Consider the following 13149-nt stretch of genomic DNA (forward strand, 5'->3'; position numbering starts at 1 on the left):
CCAAGCCCAAAGCATGACGCTGCAACCACCATGCTTCACTGTTGGGATGGTATTGGGCAGGTAATAAGCTGTGCCTGATTTCTGCCAGACATTACATTTAGAATTGATGTAAAAAATTTCAGACCAGAACATATTGTTCCTCAGAGTCTTGAGAGTCCTTTAGGTACTTTTTTGTAAAGTCCAAGTGGGTTTTTATGTGTTTTTTACAGTAGTACTCAAAAACTGTACTTTAGAAAAAGTACAAATAAACAAACAATATCTAGTAAAAGTATAAGTACCCACTGAAATGTCTAATTAAGGAAAAGTAAGTAAGTACATGATTTATATTTTACTTAAAGTATTTAAAAAAAAGAGTGGCTGGCTACCGACCATTGGGTTGAAGTTCCCTCCCAGCTCTTTTCGACCACATGTCGAAGTGTTTCTGGGCAAGACACTGAACCCTCTAAAGCCCAACCCCATCCCCAGCTGTGTAGTGTTGGTCCCAAGCCTGGTAGAAATTGGGGAAGGTTGCGTCAGGAAGGGCATCCAGCGTGAAAACTGCCAAATCAACATGCAGACAAAGGATCCGCTGTGGCGACCCTGAACTCACAGGATAAGCTGAAAGGACACATTTTTTTATTTTATTAAGAAAATTATTTGACAAATATTTTCGTGTCCTTTTCTTTGGACATTAATTAATTAATGGTAAAAGACATAAATGATGGGTTAAAGATCTGATTTTTTTTTTTCATTTTATTTCTAAACTACTCATGTCGAGTGTGAAGAAGAAGATAGGCAACACCAAGTTGAAGTTCAGGAAGCAAAAGAGTAACCAGCTCACTTCGAGTACTGCTTATATCTCAAATAAATCAAATAAGACCATGGGAAGAGAAATTGGAAAAAGTGGTTTATTATGAAATGTGTAGAGTGAAGGGATTGTGGTGTAATATTAATTAGAAATGTGGAGTAAAAAGTATAGATATTTGCTCTTAGATGTTGTGGAGTAAAAGTGAAAGCTATTATTAAATCTACTTAAGTAAAATACAGATACATGAAAAATTTACTTTAACACAGTAACAAAGTAGTTGTACTTTGTTATTTTCCACCACTGTGGAGAAGTGTGTGCCTTTCCATTATGGGGCAATTAGTGTAGTTTAATGGGGAAAAACAAATTAATGGTTGTAGTTTTAAGTTGCAACATAACAAAATTTAAAAAGTGTGAGTGGTCTGAAAACTTTCTCAATGCGCTGTATGTATATATGTCTGTAAAGTCTTTTTCATCTCAGCTGCTGAACCTTGTCACTCTTTCAGAGGAGTCACTGGTGTCTTACACCATAACCTCCTTGCTCAGTCACTTATTTTTTAGGACAGCCAGCTCTAGGCATACATGTTCTATATTCCTTCCATTTTTTAAACGATGGATATAACTGTACTTCAAGAGAATCAGCGAGTAAGAAATGTTCTTTTATCCATCCCCTGACTTCTCCTTTTCAGTAATCTAATCTAACCACATAGTTCACTGTAGTGTTCTTCTGTCTTCATTGAATAGTTTTGGCCAGCCCTGCTTTTATGCAAAAAATAAATAAATAAAAAAGGGGTGAACTCTTTTTATTCATACTTAACTGTGTGTGTGTGTGTGTGTGTGTAAGTGTGAGTGAGAGAGAGAGAGATGAATTAGCATGCTACAGTACTCCCCACTATAAATAGGAACTGTTTTAGGAAGGATGATTGATATAAAGTGCTTTTGCACACTGTTCAGTTTTCTGTCGTCTGTTGTGTCAGTGATCAATCATACAGAGCAGCTTTTCAGTCTGAACCATGATGAGCAGACAAGAGAGAAACCTTCATTTTGTGATCATTGGTAAGACATGTTTTCCAAATGTAGTTCATCTGGTTTTTCTAGTTCTTTTTTGAAGTTTTCTACATTTCCAGAGCTTTTGTATTAAGGAGGTTCATGTTGGTGAAAATGTCACTTTAGTTAGAAAAACAAATAGAAATCTAAGTCTTAAAAAATGAGCTAATATTCTTTCAGCACATTTTTGAATTTTGAACGTGATAATGCTTTTATTTTTCTCCCATAGTCTCATTTCTCTTGGCCTTGTCTTCAACTGGTGCAGGTCAGTTTATTCTAGTGTGTCACACTTGGCGTCCTTATAATTTTGATCTAAATATTAAAATATTGCTTGTTACAACTTGTTCTGCATAGGAGTTCAGATCAGATTATCTTGGTCTGGATCCGTTCTGTTATAGTAGCCACACTGCAGAATTCTTTGAGGGCTGAAAAAAGCTTAGATACACAAAAGAGCTACTGGTACATTGAACTGACACATCTGATTACTTACTATGCCATAAAGGTGCATGAAGGTTTTTATTGGTGTTTACAGTTGTGTTGATACAAACAACAGATAAATAAATAACATTATTTTTTAAAAATATAGTTGCTGTGATGAACACGAAACATATAAAACACATTTTCCTTTTGATCCTATGTTTTGTGCCTACAGATCCTATCAGATTATCTGGGTCTGGATCAACTCTGTGCTCTGGAAGAGTTGAGATCTATTACAACAACACCTGGGGAACAATCTGTGATGATGGCTGGGGCTTAAATGATGCTGAGGTGGTTTGTAGACAGTTGGATTGTGGTACAGCACTAAATGCCACTCAGTCAGCTCACTTTGGTGAAGGAACTGGAAAAATCTGGCTTGATGAAGTGGCCTGTTCAGGAAGTGAAAGGTCTCTGACTGAGTGTGGGCACAATGGATTTGGGAAACACAACTGTGGACATGGTGAGGACGCTGGTGTGATCTGTTCAGGTGAGAAAATCTTTGCATCAAATACACTTAAGAAAATCTGGCTACCATAACAAGAATCAATCTGCAGAATTGTTTGAGAGCTGAAAGATACACAAAAGATACAAAGATACACAAAAGAGCTACTGGTACATTGATCTGACACATCTGATCGCTTACTTTGCCATCAAGGTGCATGAAGATTTTTAGTGGTGTTTACAGTTGTGTTGATACAAACATGTATATCCTCAGATAAATAAATAACATTCCTGTTTTTAAAAATATAGTTGCTGTGATGAACACGAAACATATAAAATACATTTTCCTTTTGATCCTATGTTCTCTGCCTACAGGTGCTGTCAGATTAGTTGGGTCTGGATCTACTCTGTGCTCTGGAAGAGTTGAGATCTATTACAACAACACCTGGGGAACAGTCTGTGATGACGACTGGGACTTAAATGATGCTGAGGTGGTTTGTAGACAGTTGGATTGTGGTACAGCACTAAGTGCACCTAAGTCAGCTCACTTTGGTCAAGGAACTGGACAAATCTGGCTTGATGAAGTGGCCTGTTCAGGAAGTGAAAGGTCTCTGACTGAGTGTGAGCACAATGGATTTGGGACACACAACTGTGGACATGGTGAGGATGCTGGTGTGATCTGTTCAGGTGAGAAAATCTTTGCATCAAATAGACTCAAGAAAATATGGCTACCATAACAAGAATCAATCTGCAGAATTGTTTGAGAGCTGAAAAAAGCTTAGATACACAAAAGAGCTACTGGTACATTGAACTGACACATCTGATTACTTACTATGCCATAAAGGCTTATGAAGGTTTTTATTGGTGTTTACAGTTGTGTTGATACAAACATGTATATCCTCAGATAAATAAATAACATTCCTATTTTTAAAAATATAGTTGCTGTGATGAACAAAAAAAAATAAAATACATTTTCCTTTTGATCCTATGTTTTGTGCCTACAGGTGGTGTCAGATTATCTGGGTCTGGATCTACTTGGTGCTCTGGAAGAGTTGAGATCTATTACAACAACACCTGGGGAACAGTCTGTGATGACAGATGGGGTTTAAATGATGCTGAGGTGGTTTGTAGACAGTTGGATTGTGGTACAGCACTAAATGCCACTCAGTCAGCTCACTTTGATCGAGGAACTGGACAAATCTGGCTTGATGATGTGGCCTGTTCAGGAAGTGAAAGGTCTCTGACTGAGTGTAGGCACAATGGATTTGGGACACACGACTGTGGACATGGTGAGGACGCTGGTGTGATCTGTTCAGGTGAGAAAATCTTTGCATCAAATACACTTAAGAAAATCTGGCTACCATAACAAGAATCAATCTGCAGAATTGTTTGAGAGCTGAAAAAAGCTTAGATATGTGAAAGAGCTACTGGTACATTGATCTGACACATCTGATTACTTACTTTGCCATCAAGGTGCAAGAAGGTTTTTAGTGGTGTTTACAGTTGTGTTGATACAAACATGTATATCCTCAGATAAATAAATAACATTCCTGTTTTTAAAAATATAGTTGCTGTGTTGAACACGAAACATATAAAACTCATTTTCCTTCCGATCCTATGTTTTTTTGCCTACAGATCCTGTCAGATTAGCTGCGTCTGGATCTACTCTGTGCTCTGGAAGAGTTGAGATCTATTACAACAACACCTGGGGAACAGTCTGTGATGACAGATGGGACTTAAATGATGCTGAGGTGGTTTGTAGACAGTTGGATTGTGGTACAGCACTAAGTGCAGCTCAGTCAGCTCACTTTGTTCAAGGAACTGGACAAATCTGGCTTGATGAAGTGGCCTGTTCAGGAAGTGAAAGGTCTCTGACTGTTTGTGGGCACAGTGGATTTGGGAAACACGATTGTAAACACAAAGAGGACGCTGGTGTGATCTGTTCAGGTAAGAAGAATTTTTAATAATTTTCTTTATCTTTATTAAAAGAATGTTGTATAGTAACATTGCAACAGTCTGACTATAATGCTGATGTTTGTTGGAAGGGAGGCAGCACAATTTACAAAGGTGTGAAACCTGTAATGTCTTTACCAGAAAAGCTACATTAAATTGAAGAAGTCACACTGTTTAGCTAATGTTTGATAAAACTGAGCAGTTCCCTAAAACTGAACCAATAAGAGGACGTGTGTGTTCACATTTTATTTCTTGACTAAGACTTCACTCTAATGCTTGTTTTTCAAAATCAACAAGAAGCATTATTAAAAGGAATATTCAAATAAAACCAATATTTGGAAGCTCTGAAATATCAGCCACAAAGGCAGAATCAGTGTCATATACACTACAAACATATTTATTATCCATTCATTCATTCATTATCTGAAATGTTTATCCTGTGAAGAGTTGCAGGGCTGCTGCAGTCTATCCCTGCTGTCATTGGGTGAGAGGCTGGGTACCAATTCTCAATCTATCTCAGGGTCATATTTAATATTTTACTCTAAAAAGTTTAATGCAATCAGCACCTAGAATTATAAACAGGGGTGAATAAACAAAACCTGGAAATATTTAGGTATTTGACACATCCTACATTCTGTCAATGATAGTTACTCAGGTGGTTATGTTCTCATGCTCATTAAGCTCTAAAAAACACAAGTAAAAACAACTCACTTCTGAGATACAGCACTGAATCTTGTGTCTCAACCTGATTATGTTATTTTCTTCAGGCAGTGTCCAAAAGCCCAGAATCTCCATGAATCCTGCTGGTGAGGTCACCTGGGGTCAGGACGTTACCATCACTTGTTCAATCTCAACTCAGGTTTTAGGTGGAACATTCATTCTTCAAAAGAGCTCAAGCTCATTCACAGAGACTCAGACATCAAATGCCAACTCTGCTACCTTCAACATTCGTAAAGTGGACTTTAGTAAAGAGGGATCGTACCAGTGTCAGTATCAGAAAATGGGCTCAAGTCAAACTTTCAGCTCCCCTTTAAGTGACTCTATCAGACTCTCTGTAACTGGTAAGAATAATAATCCAATTTCCTGACTCTAAAGTTTATTGACTTGTGCAAACAAATCAAACTGATGGAAGTCAAAATAATTTAAGCTAAGAACAGTTTAACAACATTATTGTTCTTTGCTTTACAGTGAACTTCCCAAAGCCCAGAATCTCCATGAGTTCTGCTGGTGAGGTCACCTGGGGTCAGGACATTGGCATCACTTGTTCAATCTCAACTCAGGTTTTAGGTGGAACATTCATTCTTCAAAAGAGCTCAAGCTCATTCACAGAGACTCAGACATCAAGTACCAACTCTGCTTCCTTCAACATTCATAAAGTGGACTTTAGTAAAGAGGGATCGTACCAGTGTCAATATCAGAAAATGGGCTCAAGTCAAACTTTCAGCTCCCCTTTAAGTGATTCTGTCAGACTCTCTGTAACTGGTAAGAGGAATAATGCAGTTTTCTTGAATTTAATGTTCAGTTCACTTGTGCAAATAAATCAAACTGATTAGAAGTCAAAATGATTCAAGGTAAGAACAAGATAACACCATCATTGTTCTCTGCTTTACAGTGAACTTCCCAAAGCCCAGAATCTCCATGAGTCCTGCTGGTGAGGTCACCTGGGGTCATGACATTAGCATCACTTGTTCAATCTCAACTCAGGTTTTAGGTGGAACATTCATTCTGCAAAAGACCTCAAGCTCATTCACAGAGACTCAGACATCAAGTACCAACTCTGCTACCTTCAACATTCGTAAAGTGGACTTTAGTAAAGATGGATCGTACCAGTGTCAGTATCACAAAATGGGCTCAAGTCAAACTTTCAGCTCCCCTTTAAGTGACTCTGTCAGACTCTCTGTAACTGGTAAGAAAAATAATCCAGTTTCCTGAATTTAATGTTCAATTCACTTGTGCAAATAAATCAACTGATGAGAAGTCAAAATTATTTAAGCTAAGAACAAGATAACACCATCATTGTTCTCTGCTTTACAGTGAACTTCCCAAAGCCCAGAATCTCCATGAATCCTGCTGGTGAGGTCACCTGGGGTCAGGACGTTACCATCACTTGTTCAATCTCAACTCAGGTTTTAGGTGGAAAATTCATTCTGCAAAAGAGCTCAAGCTCATTCAGAGAGACTCAGACATCAAATACCAACTCTGCTACCTTCAACATTCATAAAGTGGACTTTAGTAAAGAGGGATTGTACCAGTGTCAGTATCAGAAAATGGGCTCAAGTCAAACTTTCAACTCCCCTTTAAGTGACTCTATCAGACTCTCTGTAACTGGTAAGAAAAATAATCCAGTTTCCTAAGTTTAACGTTCAATTCACTTGTGCAAATAAATCAAACTGATGAGAAGTCAAAATTATTTAAGCTAAGAAGAGGATAACACCGTCATCGTTCTCTGCTTTCTAGTGAACTTCCCAAAGCCCAGAATCTCCATGAGTCCTGCTGGTGAGGTCACCTGGGGTCAAGACGTTACCATCACTTGTTCAATCTCAACTCAGGTTTTAGGTGGAAAATTCATTCTGCAAAAGACCTCAAGCTCATTCAGAGAGACTCAGACATCAAATACCAACTCTGCTACCTTCAACATTCGTAAAGTGGACTTTAGTAAAGATGGATCGTACCAGTGTCAGTATCACAAAATGGGCTCAAGTCAAACTTTCAGCTCCCCTTTAAGTGACTCTGTCAGACTCTCTGTAACTGGTAAGAAAAGTAAACATGTCACCAAATAAAAGTGGTTAAGCTTTTGTACGCTCTACTATAAGGTTAGAAATCAATATGCAGCACAGGTTATCAAAATTCATTTTCAAATATAATATTGTGGGTGTGAATCTGGATCTGTTGTGATTGCAAGTTTTCATTGCTGCTCTTTTCTTTTTTTGCTCTAATCTAGTGAGTCTGCAGCAGCCCATCATCTCTCTGACATCTTCTAATAGAGGTGTGGTCCTGGGTCCTGAGGGTGCAGAGGTCACCAGGGGTTACAACTTTGGCATCACCTGCTTCATTTACTCCACTTATTCGGAAGGTCGTTTCTTTCTTATCTTCTCTGGCTCCAACATCACTGACACCAAGTCAGCAGTCAACTACTCTGCTTCCTTTAACTTCCCTGCAGCTGAGTATGAACATCAGGGCAACTACAGCTGTGTGTATGAAGTCACACTCTCTACACGGAGATTCACTTCCACTGGGACTGCACCCATTAATATCATCATTAAAGGTAAGTCGGCTATACAGTTTAACTTTAGCTGTCAGTCATTGAAATGGTTAATGGCACATAATGACAGTGGTACGATTTTTGGATAACACCTCTCTGTTTATCCTGCCAACACATAAATAAGCTTTGATATGCATTAGATTTAGATTGACAGACAGATTGGACAAGCAAAACAACAAAACAGACAACTAAACTTAATTAATGTGGCTGTTTTTGTGTGGTTTCTAATTGGAAAAACACTATATCTTATCTTGGTTTTAAATATTTACAGATGTAGCCATTGAAAGTGTCATAGTTTTTGTGTGTGGTGTGTCTGCGGTACCCTACTGGTGGCATTTCATCAGGAATGCAGTGTGTTTATTTCAGAAAAAAGATTCATTACATCCAACCTGCAGTTCATCTTTTCAGCCATCAGACGTCGTAAAGTGTCGTCCTCGTCATCAATCCACAGTACTGAATCCTACCATCTGTGGATGCATTAACAACTTCTTGGTGAAAACTAATTTTAAATCTGATCTATCACACAGCTGCTGTCATAACCCTGTGTTTATGGTGACTTCGTAAGATGATGTGATGGACATAAGGTTTCCTATAGATTGTGTCTCTGTCTCTTTAACATTGGTCGGGATGAGATTACATTACTGTTTCCTACATGTTCAGTCACCGTGTCTCCTAAAAGGTTCATAAGCCACTAAAATATAAAATAATTTTGAAGGGAACATTTGATGTTTGGATTATAACTAACACACTGCAACATGTCTTTAACAAATGAACCGATACAGTTACCCACAGACATATGAAAACTTGTCCATCAATCTACCGGAGGGGACAGTTGGTAGTGCGGCGCTTTAATGAGTTTAATTTGTGAGTTTGATTCCAATGTTGTTCCATGAAAGAACAAAAAATAGCGATCAAAGTCTTTTCAATATTTATTTAAAGGTGCTGGTCAGGGGAGATGGAGGTAGTCTCACACCTGAGAGGTGTGAATGTCGACTTTCCTATAAATGTTCTACTTTTACAGAACAATCAAATGTGAAAATCCATTTAGAATTTGGACAAGAAGCTGATTATCTGAGTTTCTGCTTGTAAGAGACAATCAGCACCGTGTTAACGGGAATCAGCTGAGAGTAGAAACTTCCTCCCTCTCACGTTTTGTTACAGCAGCTCTTGCACTTTACCCGTGTGAAACAATCAGAAAGTAAAGTTTGATTTTACTGATTTACTGCTTTGTTCTCAATAAAGCAGCTTCCTGTCCATTCACTTACTGTTTCACTTTGTCCTCCCTGGCTCAGAGAGAACAGCAGTGGTTGACTGACGGAATTGTGCTTTTAGGGACAGCAACAGACCAATCACACTGCCTTTACAGGAACTAAGCTGACAATGTTTTACACAGTTGGATTTCATTCTTCACATAAAGGGGGGTGAATGCAGGACAGGGAGTGAAATTTGGCCACAACATCAAAAAGAGCAGCTCTAAAGTTGGACACGGATCACTCCGCTCCTACCCACAGGTCATTCAAAAGAACCGGGTTGCTCGTAAATGTTTCTTTACTAGGCATAAACCAAATTTCGGTGTGTACTGTCCACCCCTTGCACCACTGTATATCCAGGCCCAAAATCCATTAGAAATAACTCAGCAAAAGATTGAGCGGAGCAAGACAGTTTTTTATACTGAGTCAGGCAGAATGAAACAATCAAAACAAGGGGGGCTTCACATTCCAGGGTACCTATCATCATCATCATCCTTATCGTCGTCATCAGGGTAAAAGACAGGCCTGGTTCAGCAACAATCCGGTTCCAATTTCAGGTTCAGGTCAGGGTTCAGAGGGAAATAAATTCTAAAACTGTCGCTCTTTGCACACTGAACTATAGAATATAAACACACACTATATAAAAGACATTTTATCTTTAATGTTTGAACGTTTTTTTTTTCAGATAAATCAGAATTTATTATAGAATAAGATCTTTGCACTTTGCTGCATGTACTATATTATTGTATATCATATTTATTGCATAGTGATTTACACTACTTCATTTATAACACTCACACCCTCTCTTCTGCATTTGGCCATATGTTTTCATCAACATCACATTTTTTGTCTTCTCTGCCAATGCACCTTGGGAAGAATATTTTCACATGTCTAATCCAACCCTCGCAGGCTACCGCCCAATGACATTTCTACCTTTTTGCTGTTTTTGCCAGGTTAAATCTGGCTTCATCCACAAAAATAAATTTATGTAGAGTTGATCTGACCTCCATCTCCATTGCCATCTAAAATAAAGTAAATCTACAGAAGCCGTCCACTTATTATCAAAAATAATTAATTTTTAATTAATGAATGTTTGCACCCAACTATCTAAATCTTCCTCTACATCTTCTACCTGGTTGACACATAAGGATCTGTCAGGTAATGGTTGGAATTATTGTTGGTGCAACAAGGTAATAGAAATTAGTAACTTAAACATCAAACGACTAAAACTAAAACAAAATTTTGTCAAAAGACCTAAATCTTTAGTTTCGCTTCTCATTTTCCACCAGTGCATGTTGTGTAGTGGACCTTCCTGCTCACTGTCCAGGAATTAAAATGTAAATGTTTTGTGTTTGATGAGGTTTTAGATTGTGACAATCATATTTTACAGACTAGATTTATTCTTTTTCCTCCTAGTGCCTTTGTTGCCACTGGTGTCCTCAGTAACTGCTGGGAGCCTGCTGCTGCTCCTGCTGCCAGTGTTGGTGGCCTTTTTCATCTACAGGAGGAGGAGGAGGAGACAAGTCGACCAGCCTGCAACCCTCATCTTCAGCCAATGTTTGTTCAGGACATAAAGTTTCCTTATTTGAAATACACACTTTCATCAAAGTCTGTTCACACCCATTAATATTTTGCTGTAATGCTTATCTTTCAGTGCCTGCCAGAGACAATAACGATTATGACAATAAAGAGGATGACGTGTATATGGATGCGGATCAATTGGTGAGGAAGGAAAATCAAGAGGAGGTGGCGACAGTGGAAAAAGAAGAGAGTGATGACTTTGAGGAGTCAGAGAGTAACAGTGATCATGATTATGATGAAGAATGTCCTGCTGAAAATGATTTAAAGCCTAAAGAGATCAGCCTTAGTGTAGAGGACTGCAGAGACCACGATGAAGAAGATAATGAAGGAGGCAAAATGAGTGATGATGAAGATGTCTATGTAAATGTATATGTGTAACTTTCTGAACAAAGTGTGGACATTTATGGAAAAAATTAGGAGTTTTATTATAACATTAGTAGGTAACTATGTTTCCACTAGTTACAGGTGAAAAGTTTGCATCTCCTTATTTAGAAATGGCAAAAACACAAAAAAGATTTCTTTATTTATTTATCAACAAAATATTAAACTATTTACAGTAACTAGTACATGTGTTATTTAATCAAATATTTATTTGATGAAGGGAGATACAAACATTTGCACCAAAATCATTTTTATAATTTTACTTTTTTAATACATTCTTTTACCAGTTTTGTTACTTAAAATTCATCTAGTTAACTTTTTTTAATCATCAGAAGTAACAAATGAACTAAAATAATTATTTAATTCAATTCAACTTTTTTTATATAGCGCCAATTCACAACATCAGTCATCTCAAGGCACTTTACAGAATAAAGTCAAGATTATAAAGATGTATAGAGAGAACAATTCCTCCTGGATCAAGCCATAGGCAGCAGTGGAGAAGAAAAACTCACTTTAATGGAAGAAACCTCCAGCAGAACCAGGCTCAGGGTGGGCGGCCATCTGCCTTGACCGGTTGGCGTGAGTTGAAAGTGGAGAAAGAAAAGAAAAGAGCAACAAAAGCAACAACAAGACATCGGGCAGGTTGGTTGGACCAGTAGCTGCACACTGGAAGACACACAGTTTCAAAGCCGGGGACACCTGCAAAGAGGGACAGCGAGAGGGAGACAGAGAAGGAGAAAGACAACTACGGGAGAAAACACAGATTGTTAATGTCATACAGTGGTTACAATTGTGGGGTGAGAGGAGAGGAGAAAGGGACAAGAGGAGGAAAGGAGCTTAAAAGTAAAGAGGTGTCCTTCCCGAATCTGAACATGGAGCTGGTTCCACAGGAGAGGAGCTTGATAGCTAAAGGCTCAACCTCCCATTCTACCTTTGGAAATTCTGGGAACCACAAGTAGGCCTGCATTCTGAGATCAAAGTGGTCTACTCGGATGATATGGTGCTATGAAGTCTTCTATATATGATGGAGCCTAAACTTCACCTTCGAGTTCACCTCTAATCCTTTTGAAAATCCTGGGCTCTTTGGTTACCATTCATATTATCTGTCTCTTCAATTGGTACACACAGGGAGGTTGTTTACAGTTCAATGGACTTTAAACTTCTGAATTATATGTGCAACTGTTGTCACAGGAACCTTTAGCTGCTTAGAGATGGTGTCATAGCCTTTAACTTTAACATGTTTTTGTATTTTTTCTAATCACCTAATCTTTCTGTGGTCCATGTATGTATGTATGTATGTATGTATGTATGTATGTATGTATGTATGTATGTATATATATATATATATATATATATATATATATATTCTAGATTATTGTATGTATGAGCAAAGATTGCAGAGATTGCAGTAACAGAAAACAAATGTATAGAGATATGTATCTTGCTAGCAACACAGGGGCAGTTAAAGGGACAGTATTGTCAAGAAGATGGTGCAAATGTTAAAGTCTGTGTTGGGGGGTGGGAGGTGCTAAAAACTGTTCACTTGCTGATGTAAAGTGCGGTGCACATTCCAGTCTTTCTCCTCAGATCAATAAATCATTTCCTCTGTCTCTCTCTCAAAGAAATTATTGTCACAGCACCAGGTCACCAGCTCTGTTACCTCTCTTCTGTATTCTGCTTCAGCCCCACCAGTGATTAATCCAATGACGGCTGTGTTGTAGCGAATTTAATGATGCTGGTGTTGTTCTAGGCCACACAGTCATACATGAAGTCATAGCGTGCACAGCAGTGGGCTCAGTAGACAGCCCTGGGGGGTCGCTGTGCTTACAGTTCTGATACCTGACATGTGGTTGCCCACTCTGACTGGCTGGGGCCTGTCAGTTAGAAAGTTTGGTACCCAGTCACAGAGGATTGGTGTCACTCCACGGGTGAGGAGCTACTTTGATAATTTCTAAGGCTTGACTCTATTAAAT

At 38.4% G+C, this 13149-nt stretch overlaps 1 protein-coding gene across 1 annotated transcript; it reads left to right on the forward strand.

Annotated features, from left to right (window-relative positions):
- The first annotated feature begins 1728 nt into the window (after positions 1 to 1728).
- LOC137099526 (uncharacterized) lies at positions 1729 to 12780 on the forward strand. The gene is made up of 14 exons (XM_067476498.1): positions 1729 to 1840; positions 2061 to 2096; positions 2484 to 2795; positions 3125 to 3436; positions 3754 to 4065; positions 4385 to 4696; positions 5470 to 5763; positions 5891 to 6184; positions 6315 to 6608; positions 6737 to 7030; positions 7160 to 7453; positions 7644 to 7967; positions 10631 to 10771; positions 10869 to 12780. Exons 1-14 carry the CDS (start codon positions 1798 to 1800, stop codon positions 11171 to 11173), a joined length of 3567 nt encoding a protein of 1188 aa, XP_067332599.1. The 5' UTR covers positions 1729 to 1797; the 3' UTR covers positions 11174 to 12780.
- The last annotated feature ends 369 nt before the right edge of the window (positions 12781 to 13149 follow it).

Source organism: Channa argus, chromosome 15 (genome assembly GCF_033026475.1).
Source record: "Channa argus isolate prfri chromosome 15, Channa argus male v1.0, whole genome shotgun sequence".
NCBI lineage: Eukaryota > Metazoa > Chordata > Actinopteri > Anabantiformes > Channidae > Channa > Channa argus.

Bases quoted from the DNA above. Each gene is read 5' to 3' on its own strand.
- LOC137099526 (XM_067476498.1), top strand. From the start codon at position 1,798: ATGATGAGCAGACAAGAGAGAAACCTTCATTTTGTGATCATTG. The intron at 3,437-3,753 runs GTGAGAAAATCT...TTGTGCCTACAG, and splicing joins TGCTGGTGTGATCTGTTCAG to GTGGTGTCAGATTATCTGGG. The intron at 7,968-10,630 runs GTAAGTCGGCTA...TTTTCCTCCTAG, and splicing joins CATTAATATCATCATTAAAG to TGCCTTTGTTGCCACTGGTG.